Below are 24,529 nucleotides of genomic sequence, written 5' to 3' on the forward strand. Positions count from 1 at the left end.
GTGGAAGAGTTGCTCAATCAATAGCATAGTGACCTCCATAACACTATGAAGCCACTGTGCCATTGGCTGACTGAAACCTTTAGTGTTCAGACCCCCAGGGGACACATACGCAGAGCACACTGAAAGGGACCAAGGAAAAGAAAAACAGGTGCATGAATGCTAGGGTGCAGCTGAATAGTCAGATTTGCTTAGCAGCGCTCTTGCATGAGGGAAGTGACCCAGACGTATCTGCATCTGTGAGGCAGCTTTTAATAAGAGCTACTCAAATTCTCTGAATACTAAGGAAAGGTGCTTCAGTGCTTCATGTGTTTGGCATAGGATAGATTAGACCAAGCTTCTGAGTTAATCTCATAGGGATGCATCATACGACCATCATGAAAACAGTTAAGAAAAGTGACAACCTGGCACAGATCATGTAAATATTAAAATATGTCCATTTCCATTACCAGTTTCTTTTGAATTCTCAACAACAGGCTGTTTATCACTCCCAAACTAATAGGATTGCTACTGTGATAAAATCTGCTTCTAGGTATGTTTTGGTGGGAATTACCTGACATGAAGAACAGGTTTATTTATATAAGATTGAGCTGTTTAGATCTTTAAGGAACACAACAGTTCGATTTGCATTTGCAGTGTCTGTACTGCCACACTTTTGGATCATCATGGAGCTTTATGTCAGCCGGGATAAGTGAACAGGGAGCTGGAAGGTTTGGAGTGTTGCATCTCCATCCAGCTATGAAATAAGAAAATAAGATGTAGTCTCATTTTGTTAGGCTATAAGTCCTGCATGAAACGACATGGTAAAGAACACATGCGGGTGAATTAAGAAGTGCATTTTGGATATTGTAGTTTCAGCACTGCACAGTACTGCTAGAAGCCCTCCTTCAATCTCCTTCACACCTTTCCTTGACCTCCTGACTTTTTCCAACAAACTCAAGGAAAAGTGTTCCGTGAAATAAGGTAGGAGGTAATTGTGTGGACTATTCAACCACACCCCACCCCACAAATCCACTTTGCACTAAAATTAGCACTCCCACTTACTACAAAAAATAAAAATAAAAATGCACAAATACATTTACACACACTTTCTAAGCTGCATGGTAATCATCGTGGGCTATCATTATCTAAGCAGTTGCTCAAGCGCCTGCAAGACAGTCACACACATAAACCGTCAAAATGTTCAAACAACCAGCAAATTCGTAAAAGTTGTCATGTGCAAGTTTATGATTTCTAGTGTGCAAATGTTAAAGAATGCAGTAAAAGTGCAGAGGGCTAACTAGACGTGCACAGTATTATCCAAAACAGAATACGGTTTATTCTGAAACAGCAACCTCTTCATTACATTGTTAATGACATAAGATGCATAGTAGTGTTGAACTTTACATACAAAAATGGCAATTTATTCTTTAAGGATCATTGATCTGTAGGCAAGTATGCATCGAGCCTTTAATGCCTCTCATTAGCGTCACTTTTTTAAAAAAAACTACATATACATAGATACCTACGTCACAGTTTCCCCAGTTTAGCTTTTAGTAGCAATTTCCACCTCATACATCACAGCAATAGTCATGTCTGAGTGAATCTCACAGCTACTCTGAGTCTTTATCGACTTGGATCCAGAAATAGTTTCTACAGTCATTGAGTCCTGTGTAGAGGATTATGCTACTCAAATATGATGGGTAGGTGTCGACTAAATAAATACAGGCATGCATTTTTGTGATAAATATATATTACACCAAGGATTTTTTTCCCCCTAATGATTAATGCACATACTTCTGTGGCAGTTTGTTTCCTTTCTCATATTAGCCATTTTTCTTCTTCCGTGTTGGGCTTGTTTGCAGTGCATTGTGGGGTTGAATGAGTCCGCTAAATAGCATGTAGTGATCCCATACATTTTATAGTGAGGGATTTCAGACACAGTCTTCTGTGGTAGTGTCACAACGATGCAACGCTGAATGGTCACTCAGGTCTTTTGTTCTGCCACAGTAACAAAGACGAACGAAGTAACGCAGCGTTAGATTGGTCGGTGGTAATCACAAGTAAAGACTGTCTCATCCAGGATTTAGTGAAATGGTTCCAGCTGGCACCTTTTCCAAAAGGTGTGGTAGATTAGGAGCCAAGCTGGTTGGTTCTGTTTTTACATCTCCTGCCATCTAGATCCATGAAGGACACACGGAGAGCCCTGAAAATTGGCTTGAAAAGGGGAAATATATATTACTCTCCAATAAGTCAGTCAAGACACAAATTCTACAAAAGCATATAAGCAATAAATTAAACTACTAGAGTGGCTATAACGCACATGAAATTCATGTTTGTATTTTATTTACTTGATCAATAGCCTGGTTGCAATTACATTTTTTTTTCAACTTTGTATTTAAGCTTGTAACTGACATTTATGCAATATAATCAAGTAAATGCAGAGTAAACACAAAGAATGTATGCTTAAATCCAAAGAGAATTTGAATAGTTTTCTTCAACATACACTAATATATAATATATATATATATATATTAGTGCTGTCAAACAATAAAAATGGTTAATCAGATTCATCACAGGGTTACTGTGGATTAATTTTGATTAATCACGATTAAATATCATTCATTTTTATTCATATTAATTGCATTTAAATTTGCATGTGCAAACAGACTCGGAAAAAAAGGGGAAATATACACACTTAACACGTTTATTGAACATCTTGAACATTCGTGTTAACAAAAAACTCCATAAACATGTATCCACTCTCTCTCTGCCACTCTTGGGGAGGCACTTCAAGTCTTTGAAACGAGGAACCAAAGATATGTAAAGCGCGTGTTCTCAATGACATTAATAGGTCTGCAGTTTGTTGCAATCCACTTGGCAATTGTGTCAGTCAATATTTCCGAGGTAGACTTACTGAGTCCCCAATGCTGCGCGAGTGTACTGTCGCAAGCTGGGTGACGCTTTAGCCAAAGTCCTAGCAGCATCCCCAGCTAATGTATGCTTCACGTCGATGAGATATTTCAAGCTGGAAGTGCTTCGGTGAAAAGAAAATTCCTTCTTGCACAATGTGCATAATACTTTATGTCGGTTGACTGTTCCGTCTTGTTTTTTTTTAATACTCAAATTTCCCATTGAGCGAGCCAATGTGCGTTTATCATTTTCAATATTGAATTGATTGGTTCAGCTGCCCGTCACTTTCAGAACAACTCCCCATTTGCACATGTGCCAGGGTACCTCCACTTGGACAAATTGCCCAAAATACATTGACAGAAAAATTTCAGATTTTTTGACATACTGCACTCCAGATGCGTTAATTGCATTAAAAATTTAATCTCGTTGACCGTAATGGCAGATTAGTTTGCGTTAACGGTTAATTTCGACAGCGCTAGTTTATATACTAAAAAACACCACATTAAACTGTTTTTTAAAACAAATAATGGCAAAAATTAATAAACTTCTATCCCTGTCAGAAGATAAATTGTTACCATATTTTTCCGCACTATAAGGCACACTTAACATCCTTTAATTTTCTCAAAAATCGACAATGCGCCTTATAATCCGGTGCGCCTTATGTATGAATTCTGGTTGTGCGTACTGACCTTGAACCGATTTTATGTGGTACACGGCGCTCAAAAATCTGTCAAAAAATGTTTTAGTATGTCTTTGGTAAGCTACGAAGCCGCACCGCTTGACGGATTGTCGGAGCATTACGGCTACCGTAGTCAGGAGCCTCGCACAGTAATCTGGGTCCAAAACTCCGTCCCTTTCAGGTCCAAAACACTGCAGCATCACTGAGAGTTAAAAACTGTCTAAATTCTTTCATCTTTAATAAAATGATCAGCGTTGCTGCTTTGAATCACCTTGTTGTTGAATTGTGCTATACAAATAAACTTGCCTTGCCTTTACCGGGTGTAACAATTAAGTTTAACATCCAGGCATCCATGAAAACAGAATGTATAAAATTTAATGGAGTTAGAAGTTAGCAGGAAGTTAGCTCGCTAGTTTCCTCCTAAACATCATATAGCATGTTCTGACTGAGAGATTTCTGAAAAACTTAAAACTTACAGCTCTGCTATCACTTCCAACATAAATGAAGACAGAAAACTTAACAACAGTGATATTTGTAGGGTTACTGAAGTTGGGCTAGCTGGTATATAATGATGTGCTACGTGATCGCTAGCGACACAGCTATGTTAGCATCCGGTGCGCCATATGTATGAAAACAGACCCATTCATCGACAGTGCGCTTTATAATCCGGTGCACCTTGTGGTTCGTGCAAGAATTATGTACTGAAATACCTTCAGGTATCTGCTGCCTGCATTCCAGATCACAGCTTGTTTGTCGATAAAGCAATATAAGTGTTGTCCACACCTGCCAACAGAAGCACACTTCTTACCCTTGGGTACATACACAGGATGCTTTCAGAAAAGAGAGTTATTCAAATCTCTGCTGCAGGTGAAAAAGGAACTCACAGGTTCTGGTCTCTCTCTCCAGCTCTGAGGGCTTCCTCTCCTTATTACACAGTACCTTGGCCACAATGACTATGATGATGAGAGCCACCACAAATGTCAGACCAGACACGAGCCAGCTGATACCCATTGGACTCAGGATGGGATCTGGATCTGAGAACGAGAGGACTTTTCTGTAGGTATGTGTAACTTGTATATCTAAATAAAACGAATATTTAAAAAAACAAAACAAAAAAACATGTTTTTTTATATCGACATGCAACAAAGTCTCACCTCTGACAGCTATAGGCAGGGGCTGGCTCTCTCTGGAGACGAAGGTACGCCCGCCTAGCTGGACCCGGTACAGGCAGTAATAGTAGCCCTCGTTGGAGCTCTGGGCGTTAGGAAAGGTGAAAGTGACGGACGGGGTGAGTGCGGGCAGAGTCTGGCGCACTGTGCCATTAGAGCGGATCAAACGCAGCTGGAAGGAACCCCCGGGGTACTGTTGTAGGGTGGAGCAGGTGATATTAAAACTTTGGCCTTTGATGACAGAACCAGCCGGGGCCTCAGCGGACGTGTTGTACCAGTGCTGGGGAGTCAGGAGCTCCACTGTAGACCAGCCAATAAAAATGAAACGGTGAAACTGGTTAATCAATGTCAGAATTTTAAAATAATGTCAAAAAAGATGGACAAATGGAGAAAAATCCAACATGGTTTCAGTTTTGGTCAAAATACTTTAAAAAACAAAATTCCCCAAAGAAGTCACTCACCAATTCCAATCACTGAATTTGGGTATTTCAATCACTTCAACATCCACAGGTGTGTAAAATCAAGCCCCTAGGCCAGTGGTTCTTAACCTGGGTTCGATCGAACCCTAGGGGTTCGGTGAGTCGGTCTCAAGGGTTCGGCAGAGCCTCCACCGTGACATGCATGGCTCATTTTGTGCACCAATAAAAAACATATGTCTTGAATTTGAAATAAATCATATTTTATTTTTCACTAAAGAGGGGTTCAGTGAATGCGCATATGAAACTCGTGGGGTTCAGTACCTCCAACAAGGTTAAGAACCACTGCCCTAGGCACTGCTTTTACAAACAGCTGTAAAACAATGGGTCGCTCTCAGGGGCTCAGTGAATTTCAGTGTGGTACTGGACTTTTTACCTGAGCAACAAGTCTAGTCCTGCAATTTCATCACTGCTAAATATTCCAAATTCAGCTGTTAGTGGTATTATAAAAAAAATTAAAGGAATTGGGAAAGACAGTAACTCAGCCACAAACTGGTAGGTCATGTAAAAAGTCACAGAGTGACAGCGGATGCTGAGCGCAGAGTTGGAAGAGGCCACCAATTTTCTGCAGTCATTCACTACAGACCTCCAAACTTCATGTGGCCTTCAGATTAGCTCAAGAACAGTATGTAGACAGCTTCACGGAATGGGTTTCCACGGCTGAGCAGCTGCATCGAAGCCTCACGTCACCAAGCACAATGCAAAGCGTTGGATGCAGTGGTGTTAAGCGCACCGCCACTAGCCTCTAGATCTATACAGACAAGTTCTCTGGAGTGACAAATCACGCTTCTGTCTGGCAATCTGATAGATGAGTCTGGGTTTGGCGGTTGCCAGGAGAACAGTACTTGTCTGACTGCATTGTGCTAAGTGTAAAGTTTTATGGAGGGGGATTATGGGGAACTCTTAATGCTTCAGCGTACCGAGACAAGTTGAACAATTTCATGCTCCAGCTTTGTGGGAACAGTGGCCCCCAGATGCCCCTTCCTGTTCTAACATGACTGTACACCATAGCACAAAGCAAGGTCCATAAAGACATGGAGGAGGAAGTTTGGTGTGGAAGAACTTGACTGGCCTGCACAGAGTCCTGACCTCAACCTAAAGGAATGCCTTTGGCATGAATTAGCGCAGAGACTGCGAGCCAGGGCTTCTTGTCCAACATTAGTGTCTGACCTACAAATGCCCTTCTGGAAGAATGATCAAAAATTCCCATAAACACACTCCTGGACCTTATGGAAATCCTTGCCAGAATAGCCATTATAGCCGCAAATGGTGGGCTGATATCATATTACAACCTATAGAGGGTTTTAATGGGGTGTCACTCAATTTTTTAAGTGTGTGTAAACAGATGAGTGAATACTTTGGCAATATAGTGTATTTTCCTATCTAATCTGAACATTTCTAGCCAGTTGAGGGAACTGAGGTCGAGTTCATTCTCAGTCATCAATAACATTTTAATAATCTGACACACATTAATAAACAGTCAGATGTCGTACAATGGAAACAGAAATCTGCACAGACGCTTCTAAAATGCTGTTTTTGCTGTGTGAGCACCCATCTGTTTATGGCAGACATGCTGGGTGTGACTAACCAGTCTGAACCAGTCTGCCTGCTAACACTCTGTACATCTTCAAGGTCAGTTTTCCTTATCAAGATGTCTCCCACCGAGGTGCCTCTGTGCACTCTGTGAGTGCAGAAAATATTTTGCGAGTCTGTTCATGCTGATCCTTTTGCATAGGCTCTTATGATAAAAAAAAAAGACACAAAAGACATCTGAAGTGTTCTTGAGTTTTCAGATTCACACCACAGCAGATTGCACAAAACATAATGTGCAACTGAAAAGGGCAATGGCGCAATAGTGTTACTGTCAAAGCAGCAGTGACTCACCTACAGTGATGTTGATTGCGTTGCTGGGTGGGGAACTGAGAAGCCTTGTAGGAAAGCCACTCTTGATCCTGTACCCACAACTGTAGCTGCCTTGGTGGAAAGTCTCTACATCGGACAGGGTGAGCTCCATCATATTCTGGGTCTGGTCTGCTCTCTGTGTAACCAGCGGTGTGGACACTCCATTTTTGTACAGGTGAAAGTCACTGAGGTGATGACCCAACAGAACCCTGCAGACAAAGCGAACGGACTCCCCGGGGAAGAACACAGTGTGGGGTGACATCAGGGTGAGGATGGGTGTTAAAAGAGTACCTGAGAGAATAGAAAAAAAATATAACCACAACATTACATTACATTTTTCAGTTATGACACTGACACTCAGTCCAGAGTCTTTATGTATCAACAAAGCAGAAATGACTCAGCACTGGTTCTCAGCACTGTTCGATCTCACCTGAGCACTTCACGCTTGCATCGTTCTCATGGGTGCAGTGCAGGTTGCTGTTGAGGACAACACTGCAGTGTAATAAACTGCTCTCCTGTCCAGAGCACTGGACTTGATGCAGCCAGATAGGTCCACTGGCTTTACGAAATCTTAGACCATTATGGACATTTTCAGCCAAGCCACAACCTAGCTCCAAGCACACTACATCAGCGGCCCGGAAATCCCATCCGTAGTCGCAGACAGTTCCCCATTCCTTGTGGCGAAGCACCTCAACTCTGCCAGAACAATTGTTGTCCCCATCCACTAGTCTGACCCCACCTGAGGATCAGGAGGAAACTACTTAGACATACAAAGTGCAAGCCTGTGAATGCAGGAGGTTTAAATCAGTTCTAGGCTTACCGAAAGCGGTCACTCTATCCCACAGAGCACCCAGCAGGCCTGAAAGGAAATAACAAAAACAAAAGAATAGTAGCCATTTTCTTGCTTGTTCATTATTAGAGAGTCCAGTTTTGGTGGGAGTGGGAAACTACAGCTACAACCTTGTGATCCGTTAATGGTTTGTGAAGCCGTAAAGATGTGCCTGATAGGCTTTCTACCTGATTTCAGTGGACTAGATGCCTCAGATGTCACCCAACAATTCATCAAAGTTGCAATAACTGTCCATTTTAAAATAGCACTCACTAAGACCTTCATGAAGGTCACATTGAAAAACATTTTAGCTGAGCAATTCCGATGCAATTCGCAGTAAAAGTTATACCATAGTGGTTACTGTTTATATAAGCTAACGAAACAGTTTTGTAACGTTAGAAATCAGTTTGCCCACTTATATGATTTTAAGCAGATTTTTTGTTAGTTTTTTTAGTTTCACGTGGGTGAATACATATATAATGTGTAACCAACGACAAAGTCCTACCTGGTTATCTTATAATCACCAGAATATGAGCCACCAACCTCAGAGCAACCTAATTCACATACAGCTGGAAGACAGGCCAAGCTAGGCATTTTTAGCTTACCCGTTAAAAGGATGTAAAGGAATCCCATCAGCATCTTCTCCTCAGCCTTCCATCGGCTGTGCAGGGAGCCCGTTGTCTTGCTGTTGGTGCAGACAGCCGCTGAAACACATCGGCTAAGAAGACTCGGGTGGGCTACTGAACCAAGCAGAAACTCACGAGGAAGAAAGGGCTAACGGCTAACCGAGTGTAAACAGCTAACAGTGGGGCAGCAGCGGCCGTAGATAAAAACATTATCGAGATATGAGCAGTGGCAGACAATGGAGTGGTGAACAGTGGATTCCTGCGCACAGATCAAGTGAGTCTCCTGCTGTTCATTGTGACGAATCCAGGTGTTGCAAACAGCGTTGCAACGTCCATAGCTACCTACGTGCCTTCTGGCTGCCGTACTCACGTCAACGGTGATATTAGCCAGCCAGGTGCTGAGTTCTTCGCTCGTGCTAGGCCCTGCTAGATTGGATCAGCTCTGCTGCGACCCGCCCAAACAAATTCCTAACAACCAATCCTCCAACCTATCCAGACGGTACTAACGAATCACAGCACAGCTGCTCTCCCAGCCTCGGCTCCTTCTCTCTACCACAGACAGGGGTCACCATCCAGCCGCAGTGCTACGCTGGTCTCACCTTTCGTCTTTGGAAGTGGTGGACTGCAAAAACCATTATCACCAAGTACAGATACCGATACTTTTAACTTATGAAGGCGGAATTTGTGGGGTAAAGCACGGTGTCAGGATTTATAGCATGAATGCATCACTAATATGCTAAAAATCAATACGTTTTAATGACCACTACATATTTGGATTTTTGCTTTCCCATTGATTTAACAGTCATAATGGGCATTCATCCCTGTTCTTTTTTCCAGGATGGATTGATTGTGCAGCATACACCATTACTTTACTTTAAAAACCAGAATTGAGTGCACACGTTTGATTTTATTTTGGATTTTCTTTCATCTTTAAGGGTCCAAAATGTACAAGCAGATTTTAATATGTACATTACTCACTTAAGTCTTTTAATAAGTGGTGCTGAAGGTTCTACAGTGTCTTTTGAATTGACAAGACCAAGCGTTATTATATTATTGTTAGTGATTAGGATTTACTACAAATGGTCAGTCACTGGACTGACCAATATTGAGAACAATGGCAAAGTCCAAGGAATTATAGATTTACATATGTTGGGAAGGTCTCTTGGAGTCATTTCCAAACAACTGCAGATTCTAAGGTCATCAGTTCAAAAAAACTGTGCATAAGTACAAGTTATTCAGATGTGTCACCACGTTGCCAAGTTCTGGAAGAAGGCCCTAACTGTCACCCTCAGATGAAAGGAAATTGGTTAGGATGTTCAGGAACAACCAAAGCTCAATCCTGCCATGAACTGGAAATTGCTGGAACACCAGAAGTCTCTGTCCACAGTGAAGAAAGTTTCACTTTGCTGAGAAGAAAAAAGGATCACCTGCTCCAAATTGATGCCTTCAAGCGCCACTGAAATTTGCTGACAAAAATTATTTGGCCACAATTAAAAAAAATATGTAAGGTAAAGGTGAGGCTTTCAAACATAAGAACATTGTATCATTTGTCAAGCACGGTGGTGGTAGCATCGTGCTCTGCGGCTGTTTTGCTGCCAGTGGGACTGGTAAATTGGACAATGTGGATAGAATGATGGAGGACGACTACCTCCAAATTCCCAAACACACATCAAAACTGGTTTTGGAAAGGCTGACGCAGGTTAACATGAAGCTTTTAGACTGACCTTCCCAAGCTTCGACCTCAACCTTGTTAAAAAATATATGGACTACACTTAAAAGCAGAGTCTGTTCCAGGAAACCAACCAGTTCAAATAAACTCTACCAATTCTGCCAATAAGAGCAATCAATTATCAAGCCAAAAGTATGGCAGAAGCTTGTTGGTGACTACAAAATGAATCTGGTTGAGGTGCAACATGTCAACTAAATATTAAATGGTAAAAATGGTAAATGGCCTGTATTTATATAGCGCTTTACTAGTCCCTAAGGACCCCAAAGCGCTTTACATATCCAGTCATCCACCCATTCACACACACATTCACACACTATTAGTGGGAATGTATGTATATACTTGAGCCTGTATGTATACTTTGGAGAAAATTCCAAATTAATTTGTACTTTGCACCCAGTTCATGTTTTTTAAAGTCATTAAAGATGTTTGCTGTACAATCATTCCACCCTGGAAAAAAACAGTTCAAAGAAATCATTAAAAGCCCAAAATTAACATGATATTCATGCTCATGAGAATATGCAAACTTCTGACCACAGCTATAAGTTTCCTGGATCTTCGTTTCCTCTCTGGAAGGACAGTGCCAGTGTGCTAAGGGTATTTTTCCTCCTCGTCTCTTCATTTTCTGTTTTCTGCTCCGAGTTCTTATTTTCACAGTTTTTCATGTTTGTATAAAATGTTGTCATAGCAGAAAAAATCCTTCCTGCACGCATCACTGTCTGCTGTGTTTTCATTTACAGCCACAAAATAATTCCACAGGAGTCTCCTTTTTTTCCTGCCATCATGCTCTCACTCACTGTCTGCTCAGCACTGTTGAGTCATATGATCGCACACTACAAAACACAATAGAGCACAGCAGGCATCTCCCTTCATTTTGAAATTGAAGTGTGTGTGAATGTGTAACGATCTAGTTGCAATGCCCATGTTGATATTGATACTATGGATATTTGGATCAAACCACCCACTCATAGCTGTAGAGATACCTGGAAATGCCAGGCTCTGTACTATCACAGTACATACAAAACACAAAATTTGGTTTAATGTGACAGCAGATTTTCAGGTTTCCAGTCTTCTGTTGTACCAATTTAGAGAGTCCATGCAAACTGTAGCCTTAGTTTCCTGTTAATTAGCTGACAGGAGTGGCACCCAGTGTGGTCTGCTGCTGCTGTAGCTCATCTGCGTCTAAGTTTGACATGTTGTTGACAGTCTCTTACCTCTTGTGTGTATATATAATGATGTGAAACAGTATTTGGCCTCTTGTTTCAGATCACGAAACAAATTGTAGTATTAGACAAAGATAACCAGAGTAAATCCAAAATGTAGTTTTTAGATGATGGTTTCATTTATTAAGGGGGGAAAAAAAGAAATGCAAACCTACCTGGCCCTGTGTGAAATAAAAATAATTGTTCCCTAAGTCTAATAACGGTTTGGCACCCATGGGAGCAAGAACTGCAATCAAGTATTTGTTTTTCACATCACTGTGGATCTTTGCAGTTGTTTTAATTCAGCCTCACTGGACAGTTTTCGAGCATGAAGACCTGTTTAAGGTCATTGCAAAGCAACTCAATCAGATTTTATCATTTTTATATGATATATGATATGTTGCTTTGGGAGATCTGCATCACGTTGTCAGGTTGCACACTACGTTTTCTATTTACTCTGCTTATTTTTTACTAATATTAAAATTTGTTAATTGTGAGAAAGATTTTTAAAGAAATCAGGAAGGGAGAAAATACTTTTTCATTGCTCTGTGTATTTGAGAGATAAAATGCAAAACAGAGCTAGAGCAACTCCCTCTCTCTCAAATTTAAATATTAACTTAAATAATCGTGAGTTACCAAGGGCTTTACTAGTAAATATAAAAACAGTTTTTAAAGCCTTTATAAAAGGGTGACCTATCAGGAAGTCACACCCTGTATACGTTTCCTAGAATGGGAATTCCACATGACAGCCTTAGCCGCAGTCCTTTGGTCAGAAACCTGTTTGTGCTGGTTGGAGAGGGCCATGTGAGTGAATCAACTAAAACAAAATGCAGCAGAAAGGACAAGTTCTTGATGATTCACCACTGAGCACTCAGATGGTTTCCCAAAACGTGTGACTAACAAATACCTGCTTTTATGGCATTTTTCTTTCATTTCACGAGATGTCTTAGATGATGAGGCTGTGGTTTTGTCCCCCACACATGACAACCCCATCCCAGCACATGCAGATATAAACAGAGCTAAAGCCAAAGCAGATCCAAAACTACTTGTAGAGGCTTAAAATGACCTTGAAATGAACTTCATCCAATCAAGAATTTGCGATGGCAGTTGTCATGTAGTCCAAATGCAACATGGCAGTCAAGGCCACCTTACTCAATTATTTTTGAAGCCTGTGTGGACTCTAAAAATAAAAAGGTAAGGTAAGTCAATATTTGCTTTCATTTTGAAACAATACCCTTTGTCTATGTTGATAAAGAGATATAAAAGCCTGTTATTATTCAATAATAAACATGCCATTTTTTGGAAATGATATCTCATGATAATGGGTGATGTATGGGGAAGGAGCACACACGTTTCACACATTAAGCTGACTCTTAAAAAAGTCAATAGTTGTAAAAGCTCTGCTGGAAATGTCTGTCTCTCACATATGTAGAGGGACTGCAGCAACCACCAGCTCAGTCATTCTGGCCTTAAACTAACCCTGATGGTTATTTTTCAATTAAAAGTTGAACTCTTTTAGGCACTAGGCTTGAACTTCGCAGTCACTGATAATTCTGTGACCAGAGTGCAGTACCATCATCATACCAGCCGTAACAAGCAGGCTGCTCACAGCTGATGGCTATTAAGTATTTCACAACTTCTCTGATCTGTGTCCTGTTTACAAAAATGGGCCATTTCTGTTACACTGCAGTTTCCAAAATAGGTACTCGTACACCTGCAGCTAATACGTTACCCATGTTTTCTACTGGATATTTCCCATTCCCTGGAGCAGTGATCAGCCTGAACCCACAAACATCTGCTCTGCTTTTACACTGAATGTACTTTTACTAAAAATCCAATTTGAGTTCTCTGAAATTAAATAAAAGCTATAGTTTGATGACATGAATTTCTCTCTTTGGTCAATTTATTTATCCAGCCCAATGAGGCTGTGGTAAACATCTTGATGTGTACATGACTTAAATTTCACTGCCTTTAAGTAGTGCTTTATTTGTGTTTCAACATCTGTTCTGAATGTCTTTAACATGCTCGTTAAACGCTCTCATTTTTATAATATAAAAATAAATAAAACTAAACACCTTCAAAAGTGAAACAAGCAAACACACTCTGGGAACTAAACTAGAACAAAAAACCCAAAAACCACATGCATGCAGACTTCCCCTAAACTGGTGGTTCTCAAACTTGTTCTGTTCACACACTAGAATTTTTGGCAGTCAATAACAATTAAAAAAAAACCTAAAATGTAAAAACTGCCCAGATTGAATTAAAAACAAACTTGTTTATTTCTCCCCAGGTTCTCTGTGTACCCACTCGCATTTGTTCCCCATCACAGTTTGAGAACCACTGCTTAGATCTATCATCACACAGAACAGTCTCACTGGCTGATTAGTCAACACCAGTGACGCTTTTTGGCCATTGTTATGGATGAACACATACACAACATCAGGCTTTACTCAGACACGTAGACAATAAAACACAAGATGATCGCACACAGGGTAGACTAAATAAAGCGACACTTTCGTGTTTACTCGTAGTCGGCTCAGTGCCTCGTTCAGTCCACTTAGTTTGAGGGATTTTTTTGTATCGTTGCGCAGAAAAATGCTCATACTTCATGCTTTATCCTCGTTAACAGATAAGGCAGATTTTTACAACACAACTATTTTGTCAGCCAACTGATGCATTTTATTGAGCCACTGGTCAACTAACCATCCATGTTTTCATTATATTGCAAAAGGTGCCTATTTTCTCTTTTCCACAAAAGAAAACATACAGTTAAGTCTGTATATGTGTAATATATTAATGAAAAAATATGATACATTTCTCTGTTAACTTAAACTTTAAACCCAGCAGATTGTGGCAAAGTATAACAAGAACCGAAAATAATCTAGAACTGCACTTTTCAGTGCTTCTCAATAATATTCCTTCAAACCTGTCAAATCGTGCATGCTGGTGGAATTTCCACTGATACAAGGAAACAAACACGATCCAAAAACAATAACAGAACAAAAATAATTTAATTAACTTAAAGTTAGTCCTCAGAGAAGATGACCTTTTTCCACAGGTTTGGAGGTTCAATGAGTACCATGACCTCTTGTGTATTTTTAACAAGCTAACAATATGTCAATAAAATGTTGTGTTTAGCTCTTTGGACGACAGTACAACCTGCTTTAGTTCCATCTTGAGAGTCTTTGTAGCACCACATCAAAAAAAAAACTATGTGCTGCATTTTCAAAAGTCTATAGGCCCAGTGTGCTTTGGGTTCTGCGTGACATCCACAGTTCGTCAGGAAAATCCCCAGTTTCAAACATGTCTTTACTTGGAGTCTCCCAGCAGATGGACAATGAGTTCATATGTGGAGAGGACGATGGCTGTGTTAGGGATTTGCCTAATTAGCTGTGGAACGAGTCCTCTATAAAAAGCTGCATAGCCTTCTTCCACTGCTATTAACCTCCCTGTCTGGAAAAAATACTTGTACTTGCTGCCTTCCTCGCGCAGCCTTGTCCGAATGACCTCTGTGGGGACACACAAGAAGAATTGGAAAAGGTTAACTATTAAGTTTCCTCTTCTCTGACGTTAGTTATGTTGTAATAGGTAAACAATGGGTGTGGGTGTGTGTGTGTTTACCGTGTGGGTAGGCTATGCAGGATGCACAACCCTTTGAAAAAGCAGCTGCCATCATGAGGCTGAGGAAGTCTGACGCTCCTTTCTCCTTTTCACCGTTAGGCGAGCTGAACTGCCTCTTGGCGAGTTGTTTCTTCAGTGTCTCATAGATGAGGAAGCAGATCATTGTTTCTGAAATGCCAGCGTAGGACGCAGTCAGGCCACGGTAGAAGCCCCGGACTCCCTCTGTTTTGTAAACATATCGAGCACACTGCAGTGCATTCATCTTCTTCTCTCCTCTGGCTCTGAAAAGTTAAGACATGCTCATTAGTGACAAAAATCACATGTGGTGAAGGGGTTAATGGAACAATCATGGTTTTTTTAGTCATCCGTTACAAGTATCACAAGACACCAGAGGCCAAGAACTGGAATAAATAAAAAGTTGAAGTCATAATGTAAAGTTACAAAAGAACAATTTTCTTATTGTGTGAATGCTTAGTCAACTGTACACTGAAGCATCATCGAGTTTCCTTATTGGGATGAACAAGCAGCTGGTCTAACCTTGACTGAATGTTGCTTTAAGTTATTAAACCCTCCTTCAACAAGCTGCTCTTTGTGTTACAAGATATGAGTTTTCTCTTCAAAGACAGCCTGAACAGACCTGCTCCTGTGACCTCACATGATACTACTGCCCTGTACTTGGCAATGCAAATATGGACTCCTCTTCTGCGTGCAGGTCAGTGCGTCAGCAGTGTGTATTTATGGAGCTGGGTCACACACTCAGCCTCGTGCACTGCAGAACCCAAGGACAGTACCAAGAAGGTAGGCTCAATTTAAAGGTTTCTGTTAAGGTCACGGTATATGGAGTACATTCATACCCACTGAGACTCTGGAATAGGCCAGACCGTTTTACACAGATCTGAAACTGAACACTACGGTGTCTAAAGAAAAACTAAATAAATCTTATACATACGAGATAGAAGAAATGAACTGTACACCTACTTTTTCTCCAGCTGCATCCTGGTCTTGACCATCCAGATGGGGTTCATCAGAGAGTTGGTAACAAAAGCTGAAAATAGGAGCAAAATGAGGATATTCAGTATTATCCCTGGACAATAATATATGAAAGTGATCCCATAACAGCAGCCAATGATGAAGCTGTCCACATGATATACAAATATAAGTGATAACATTTTTGCACAGAACTGAAGTGCGTTACATTTTACTAATGTTAATGACACGCATGTCAAATTTAGAAGTCTCACCTGCAACACCAGCAGATGACATGTGTACCAATCCACTATTAGGGACAAACAGCCCATTGAACAGCTCTTTAGATTTCGAGTATGCAGCAAAGTAGATGGCTCTAAAAAACACAGAAACACAGACTGTTAAGAACTCTGCACAGAGGCATCAACGTGCTTATTTATGGATGCCTTTTTTTTTAAGAAAAGTAAATGTGGTTTCATAACAATTATGTAATGACTCCATTCAGGCTGCTGTGAGCCTTTGACAGTGCGCATCCAGAGCAATCTGTTCCCTGCCCTCTCTGCTTGGCTTCTGGAACACACAGTCATTGCACCAGAACGAGCTGAATAAGCACTGGGCACAACATATGCCCACAGAGCTGCTCTGAATATCAGCTGGCCTGAAGAGTGGAGAGACAGTGGAACTACTGACCAAAGGATAATCCTGTGGTTACTAATTAACCAACAGGGAAAAGTACCTGTACTAATCAATAACCTTTTTCACTTTAACATAGTCCCAAAGTCTAATCGGCTTTTAGGGCATAAGTATTATGACGATTCATTTCACACTTTTATTGCTGTTGTGTAGCAAAGTTTACATTCAACACTATCAGCTCCGGGGAAACAGGAAGAAGTACTGACTCTTTGCTGACACTAAAAATAGAACAAATGGCATGTTGTTTCACAGCCAACAATATCAACATATTCTCGCCACAGCATCTGTTAATACCAAACCTCATTCACAGAAGCCCATTTATCTAGAGTTTAAACAATTACTAATGTATAGGCAGCCCGCCCAGATGAGCAAAACAGCTCAGTCACGAAACCGAGGCAGGGGGCAGACAGACTCGGAAGTTGTTGGCATGATAACGGCTTCCTGTTTATAGACAGTTTGTTTTCAACCACGAGAAGAGAAACATAAGCAGGGTCTCCTCCTTTTTGTTTTTGGTTAGAAGTTGTGGTTTAAAACACTCTGAAGTGTCTATGCTCATTAAAAACTGCAAACTCAGAAATAATTGCTCCATTTTACTTCCTCTGCTTTGTTTATTGTTTCTGAAAAAGAAAACATCTCATTGTGCGTTTAGCTGCCAACAGGAAGTATCACTAATACAGAAACTTTTTGTTGAGACTTTAAAATAAAATAAAAAAAATGGAAAGAATGTGGTGACAGATGAAAAAGAAAAAAGAAAAAGAGCCACTAACATGTGAACGGTTAACATTGAATTCATTGTACCTTGAAGGGGCAACACCCACAAGGTTCGGACCCAGTCCACGGAAAAGAGATCTTGGTCCCTCTTTTTCAAGAATGGATCTAAAACAGAAGCAAAGGACCACCAGACATTAAAGACAGATTTATTGAATGACCTTTAAAAAAAAAACAAAACAAAAAAAAAAAAAAACCTTGCACTGCCACACATGTTAAACTGTCTCCATATTTGCTGCAGCAAGTGTCTGTGCAGGGTTGTTCCAGGTTCTATTAGGGGATTTAATCTGATAGCTGCAATCGTGATCCTGCAATCGCTCTGAGTGTTACACCAGCCCAGTTCACTTGAGCTGGTACTGAACCCAGTCCATCTGACAGCGTTTCACTTGTCACGTCGACGGTGTTCCCAGTGTTTTTTTTAAACTCTTTGAAGGAAATTTGATCTCTATGTGACAGTCTACTCTGTGTGGGACTGACCAAAGAGGGAGGCTACAACTTCAGTGTGGGTTATTTTCTGTAATGTAAACCTAGTCAATCAAGCAGGGTCCATGCATTCCACTCCTCTCATTAACACTCAAAACCTCTACTCAGTGAGAAGAGATGTTTATGTCTTACAGAATACGCAGTTTTTATAGCCTACTGCTGAGGGCGACACCAGTCTCGACCTGTTCAGTCCTCGGAGTGTTATATAAAGTTGATGGCACTGTGGTTAAAACCTCCCCACTGGAACTGCTTCTAGTCTTTCCCAGCCTCAAGCATATTCATTAAAGGACCACTTTAATGGACGCCATAAAGACTGGTTTTATCCATATCTTAAAGCTTCATAGAAAAGGACTGTTCTGTCTCTTCAAAAAGCTGGTAAAATGGAGTTGATAGGAGCAGGATACAGTGCCCCTAATCCCCACTTAATATAGGACAGGATTAGAGGCATCGTTTTAAGACTACGAAAGCAGAAAGCAAATGACAGCCTCCCAACCCACTTCCACAGACCACATAAGAACCTCACAGGAGTTTATACAACTATTTGACTCAAACATTACCACACAAACACTTTACATCGACAGGTCAGGCAAGCCTAAATACACAACAGTTGTGTGCCAACACAAATAATAATAAAGTACCCAACGCGTCACAAAGGAACACACTGTCCTAATTTGCAGGTAGGGAAATTCAAATGCCGCAGGGAATGGCTCAGACAGGTTGCTGCAGCTCCATTTGCCTGACAACAACACAAACATCTTACCTTAGGACCTGCAGCAGTCCAGGTGTGACACCCCCTGGTCGGATAACCCCCGTGCCACTCAGGGTGCCAAGTTGAACCTGGAAGACAGGCCGGAGGGTGAGGCCTGAGGACTGCAGCCGTGTCTTCAACACCTCCAGGGGACAGGTCACGATGGCTCCCATTGTACCACTACACCTGCACATAGAAAAATCAGGATTATTGGCCTTAGGACGTTTAATATTTTGCAGAGCAGAGAAGGTGATACTTCCTCAGTCCATCTATTAAATGACAGCCAACCTGCTTAGAGTAGTGAGAGTCTATTTTTTTTGGCCATACTTTGACTGAGTAGAGTGTTTTTATAATAAAAACAGCTTAAGAGCTTACTGGGCCAAGTGCAATGAACATCTACGGTCAAAGAACAGGTCATTTAGTCTGCTGTGGAAACACTGTGCGTTAACCCGACACATCTGGCAAAGGAGTTTTACAGCTCAGACTGTTTAATTACACTTGGAAAAGTGCACACAGTATTCTCATTAATTTCTGCACAAACTATTTATTTAGGTCTTTATAGCATTCTCTGGTGCAGCTTTATTAAACGTGTAACCTTGTCATTGACAAGCTTAGAAGTCTAGAAGAGATTAGATTAAGCTTCTCTGTGTCTGAAGGACAGAGTCAAACATCTTAGCAAAAGTAACCCCTGACCCAGTTGTGCATTCTCTGTTCACTAATCATTCATCCTCCCCTGTTGGGGTTGCACAGAAAAATCTACTCTTGCATAGGTAGACGTTACGTAATCAACAAACACACACATACACGCAACCCTGTTGAAATAAAGCGTTGGAGAGCTGCTTCGATCATAACCACAAAGATGAGCCACCCAGGGAAATGGATAGAACAGTGCGCACAGTTGATATTACCAGCTCGACTTTAAACAGAAAAGGCTGGCTTAAAAGCTCAGCCGGCATCCCCACTTTAATGTATAATGTCTAATGTAAATTCAATTTTCATTGTGTTTTCAAGACCACATGTGTATCACTGGGCATTTCACAAGCCAAGATCAGTAAATACCCTTAAGGCCAGCCGTAACAATTTCAAGGGGAAAATGGCGTCATTAAAAAAACAAGCCAATGATGTTACACGCGACCTTAACACTAAGCCGATGCTACACGGCTTCTCAATCTTAAATATTATCAGCCTAATTACAAAAAAATACTCAGAATTTGAACAGCTGGTGCTGGCATCGCTAGTATTGATGTATGTCCAGCTTTTCAGGATTACATAGCACAGAAGGACATGACAGAGCTAAAGGCTCTCCTCTCGTGACTGCACCACAGGCGTCACAAACGCGACGACACGCTTACATATAGCCGCAACTTCACAATATCGACACACGCTTCACAATGTTAGTTTTTACACAGTGTAAAATTTTAAACACGATGTTATCATCCTCAAAAATATTACGACATCCCACAATTCCAAACGTTTTAACATCCTAATGCTAACTAACGGTAGCTAACCGGCATTAGCAAACTTCTGCACGCTAGCTCACCCACGGGAATAAAAGCCGGGGTTTTCATTGTTCACCGCGGCGTTACCTGGATTATTAGTCTAAGATATGGATTGGTAACACAAACGTTGCTCGCCTCTTTTATGTAGTTACTAAAAGACACAAAAAGCCCCACCGCTGAAGTGAAAATAGAAACGTGTCCGACTATAATTAAATGGTCACGAAGTACCGACACGAGCTAGCTCCCGTTTCTGTTTCAGCATGTTGTGGCTGTGGGCTCTCACATATAACAAATGCCTTAAATTAATCATGTTTAAAGTAGTTATATAGCTATTAAGTAACACGTTGCCCAAGCTTCTCGTGTTGTATTAACATGTGAGCTATTAATACCGTGAATTTGAAGCGAAAGCATTAATGAGACTTACCCCCCGGCGAAGAGATGCAGCAGCGTGTCTTTTTGTGCCATATTTTTCTTTGTTTTCAGAAGTCCAACATATTTTTATCACTTTTTCGAACAAAGTCGCGCTTGTACCGAGGAGAACACACTGCTATGGTTTTATGTTCCCAGTCTGTTCCTGTTCGTCTTCCTGCGTCCCTCTACAGGCTTAGTGGAGCGACAGGGTGACCTGAAGAGCCGGTCGTGCTGACGTCAGAGGGCGGGCTGGTGGGTGTTGTCCGTGACGTAGGCCCATGTGTTCGCCCTCCCTGCGCCTTTGCTTGTTTCAAGTTATTATTATTCAAATTATTATTACATAAGTACTGGTCCTACTACTGGCATCAACAGCAGAAATCGATGCCTCCTGACTCCAACAAAAACACTTTTGTGTTACTTTTGCTCTTCATATAGTTTATGACTCAAACCAACTCTTTAGTGGGTGCATAGGTGGAGGTATGCTCTGAAAAAAAGAGGAATCAAAGTCAGTATAGAAGCAAGGCATAAGACAGAAATACCGAACATGCTAATCTGTAAACATATCACAGACCAATTATCTAACATTTGCTACCTCAAGCTTCTGCACATGTGCCTGTAACGAGCCTGGAAAGAGGGATATAAAAAGTAAAAACAACAAGTCTTTATCAACAGGAAGACCTCTGAGTTAACTCAAGACAAAATATCACTTAATGGCTGTATACTATAGATATGCAGCGTTGTGGCATGAGCCATCCACCCATGTTATAGTGTGCAGTAATACTTTACTGCAGCTGTTCTTACACTGAGGACAGGTAGCAGAGAGAGTTTGTAACCTTGTTTTGCACCTTGCGGGCTGTTTGTCTGTGCAACAACATTTGTCTCTCTGCCGCAACGTCGTCAAACCAGACTCACTGGCACATTTTGTCATGTTTTAAATTGCTTTTGCAAACCTGTATTGACATGTTTTTGTTATTGATGTGAGAGCACTGACACTGGAACTTAGCTTATACTTGCTATTTCCATGTTTTTTTAGTCTTCTTATTATTATTTACTTATATGTATTATTATTTCATTTGGGTTATCAACAAATCATGCTAACTTTGACTGGAAGAAAATGAGGCAGCCTCTGGCACAAGGTGCCCTGGAGATCATGTCACTTCCTACGTCTAATTTCACAGACAAATATATTTTTACTATGCTGAATTTATTGGAAAGCCTTAGTTTTTTTAGGTCTGTTACCGTTTCACAGTTGGGGCCCAGAGAAGTTAGATTAATCAGTTTTCATTGCACAAGCATAGATTCAGTCCAAAGTGCAGGAACACAGGAACACATTTGCGTAGGAGCGTTTTGTTTTTCCTCTTTCATGTCCTATAAATCATCTTCTGGCCTACCCACTTTGACAGGTAGTTTTAAAAGGGTTGTGCAATCTGATACTTTGAATTAGAATGAGTCTCATTAGAGAAGTTTTTTAAAAAAAAATCAAAACCACCAACTGTTTTTATGGTTAGTTAAGTACTGCGAATGCTGACATCAAGTGACCAGTTGCAATAAATGCATATTTGGTGTGGCTGTTCATAGCTATAAAACCCATGTTTGCTTTGATTTCTTTATTTCAGGTTTTTCTAATCAATTTTACTTTAATCTTTAAAACAGGTTGTTCACTATCACACTAACATTTCTAGCATTTCTAAGCATTCTAAGCACAAATCAGTCTTCTTTTGTTGCTAAAAGAGCTGCTTAATAAGGTATGTTCTGTATAAAAAAAATTAAATTAAATTAAAACCTCTTCATGCACTGGAGGGTCTCGGTTTGTGCGTCAAAGAAACGGTCACAGGCCTCGGAGACTGATGCAGTCTTGAAAGTTAAATCCCACCCACACCCATCCCACCACTGCCTGCTCCCGACTTTACTGGTTTTACCCATTACCATTTAAAGCACTCCGAGTGTGTTTGTTTACCTTTTTTTTAAACTTGTAAACCAGCACCTATATATTTCTTAATTGGTATTTATTATATGAGGAATAAAATAAAGGCTGTGAAATGTGGTAGGACATGCAGTGTCAGGAGCCACAAAATGTGGCTCTGCATCTCACTGACATTCAGAAGACCTCGTGCTATTTATGTACCTAAAAGTTGTGGGTCAAAGGATCCAGTTTGTAAAAGCTAATGTTCCCCATGGTCTTTGTATAGTATGGCTAAAATCTTTCAAATAAATCAGCTCAGTAACTTAGCTTTAAATGCAAATTTTAGGAGAAGCTTAAGATGTCCCCCATGGTTTATCATATACAGCAGCGGTCCCCAACCCCCGGGCCTCGGACCGGTACCGGGCCGCGAGAGTTGAGGCTCAGGTGTGAAATGTATAGTTTTCAGGGTTTTTATCGGTTTTCAGCATTATTTTGTTATCGTTTTTATCGTTTACTCTGTTTTCCTGGGTCTTTTCACGTGTGTTATGAATAAATTTTCTTTTTTTCGGTACCGGTACTAGTTTTATTTTGTTATATTTATCCGCGACACCTTAAACGCTGGTCCATGAAAATATTGTCAGGAATAAACCGGTCCGTGGCGCAAAAAAGGTTGGAAACCGCTGATATACAGTATGTATGTGTGTGTGGATGAGCTGGATTCTACCAAAAGTCCAGTGTTGAGCTGTGGCAGCATTCTCACTAAAGACAGGACAGTGGATCACATGAGCCAGTGTCTCAGATCCTTATAATGGCATCCTGTTTTCTAAGAACTTAGACAATCCATGAGTCAGTTTCTGGATCTCTCAGGTTATGCAGAACAAACCTTCTTCTTCTTATCTAGCATTGGATTGTCATAGTGTACAATGTTAATTTAACTATTAATCTTCAGTTTAACTTCAAGATTAAAAACTTTTTAAACACTCTTTTTTTTATCTTAGCTCATATCTTGAATTGCCTCGTTGTTGAAAGCTTACACAAGTAAACTTGTTTTTCTTGTTGTTCCACACAGGTGATTTCCATTTATCCGGCTGATAAGACTTCACATCTGGTCCAGTGAGGTCACAAAAGTCTGTTTACTTAGTACTAGAGTGCAACACTTCCTGCCACAAAAACAAAGACAAAAACAAAGAAATACACAAACAAAAATACTCTTAATCTTTAGCCTTGATGCAGTCATTTGTAATTAATATCATTAATAAAGGCTCGTGATATCCATGTCGCCCAGGAAGCCATCGCAGTGTGACATTAGCTCAACACACAACTACTTCTCTCTGAATCAGCGAAATGGAATTCAGCCATTATTAATGTCATTATATACACTCATGTTTTCCTACCTGTTCACTAAAATCAGTCCCATCTGAAAGCCAGCACATAAGAATACAATCAAATTTGCCGCTTGTAGTATTTTTACCTACTAGGCATAAAAAGTATAGGATCAATGGAATACTCAAATCTAACTGGGAGGACATAAGTGTTCTTTCATATCTGCAAGTCATTTCAGTAATTGGAGTCACAGCAGCTATGTTAACATTAAACAGAGAAACCCTAATTAATGACATAAATGAAGGTTCTGTTGTTTAGGAACAAAACATTAATTATTGTGATTAGTAACACAATTACCTGTTTCATGTCAGAAAAACAGGTCCAAACATAGACTCAGTGGACACACCCACGCACTGCTCCACACACTGAGACCAAACAGTGAAAACACCTGTGTGGGAGGATGATGGTAATGTAGCATCCGTTTGTTTCCTATTCTTTCCTTAAGCATCCAGTGACAAAGCTATTCCAAAATGACTGAATGATTTATTTACAAATCCATTATATTTTAGATAGGAATAACTAAACAACTCTACTTCAGTTTATAATGACACCATCT

At 40.5% G+C, this 24,529-nt stretch overlaps 2 protein-coding genes across 2 annotated transcripts; both read right to left on the reverse strand.

Moving 5' to 3' along the window:
- Window positions 1-1,292: 1,292 nt before the first annotated feature.
- Window positions 1,293-9,014, reverse strand: LOC101477188 (uncharacterized). Its single transcript, XM_004554229.6, has 8 exons — window positions 8,550-9,014; window positions 7,936-7,974; window positions 7,546-7,854; window positions 7,098-7,406; window positions 4,723-5,037; window positions 4,453-4,602; window positions 4,279-4,351; window positions 1,293-2,193 (listed from the first exon to the last, which is right to left on the reverse strand). Exons 1-7 carry the CDS (start codon window positions 8,581-8,583, stop codon window positions 4,308-4,310), a joined length of 1,200 nt encoding a protein of 399 aa, XP_004554286.2. The 5' UTR covers window positions 8,584-9,014; the 3' UTR covers window positions 1,293-2,193; window positions 4,279-4,307.
- A 4,450-nt stretch (window positions 9,015-13,464) lies between these two features.
- slc25a33 (solute carrier family 25 member 33) lies at window positions 13,465-20,933 on the reverse strand. The gene is made up of 7 exons (XM_004554228.5): window positions 20,701-20,933; window positions 18,790-18,963; window positions 17,577-17,654; window positions 16,361-16,461; window positions 16,098-16,164; window positions 15,120-15,400; window positions 13,465-15,007 (listed from the first exon to the last, which is right to left on the reverse strand). Exons 1-7 carry the CDS (start codon window positions 20,739-20,741, stop codon window positions 14,808-14,810), a joined length of 942 nt encoding a protein of 313 aa, XP_004554285.2. The 5' UTR covers window positions 20,742-20,933; the 3' UTR covers window positions 13,465-14,807.
- Window positions 20,934-24,529: the final 3,596 nt, after the last annotated feature.

This window comes from Maylandia zebra, linkage group LG20 (genome assembly GCF_041146795.1).
Source record: "Maylandia zebra isolate NMK-2024a linkage group LG20, Mzebra_GT3a, whole genome shotgun sequence".
NCBI classification, from domain to species: Eukaryota; Metazoa; Chordata; class Actinopteri; order Cichliformes; family Cichlidae; genus Maylandia; species Maylandia zebra.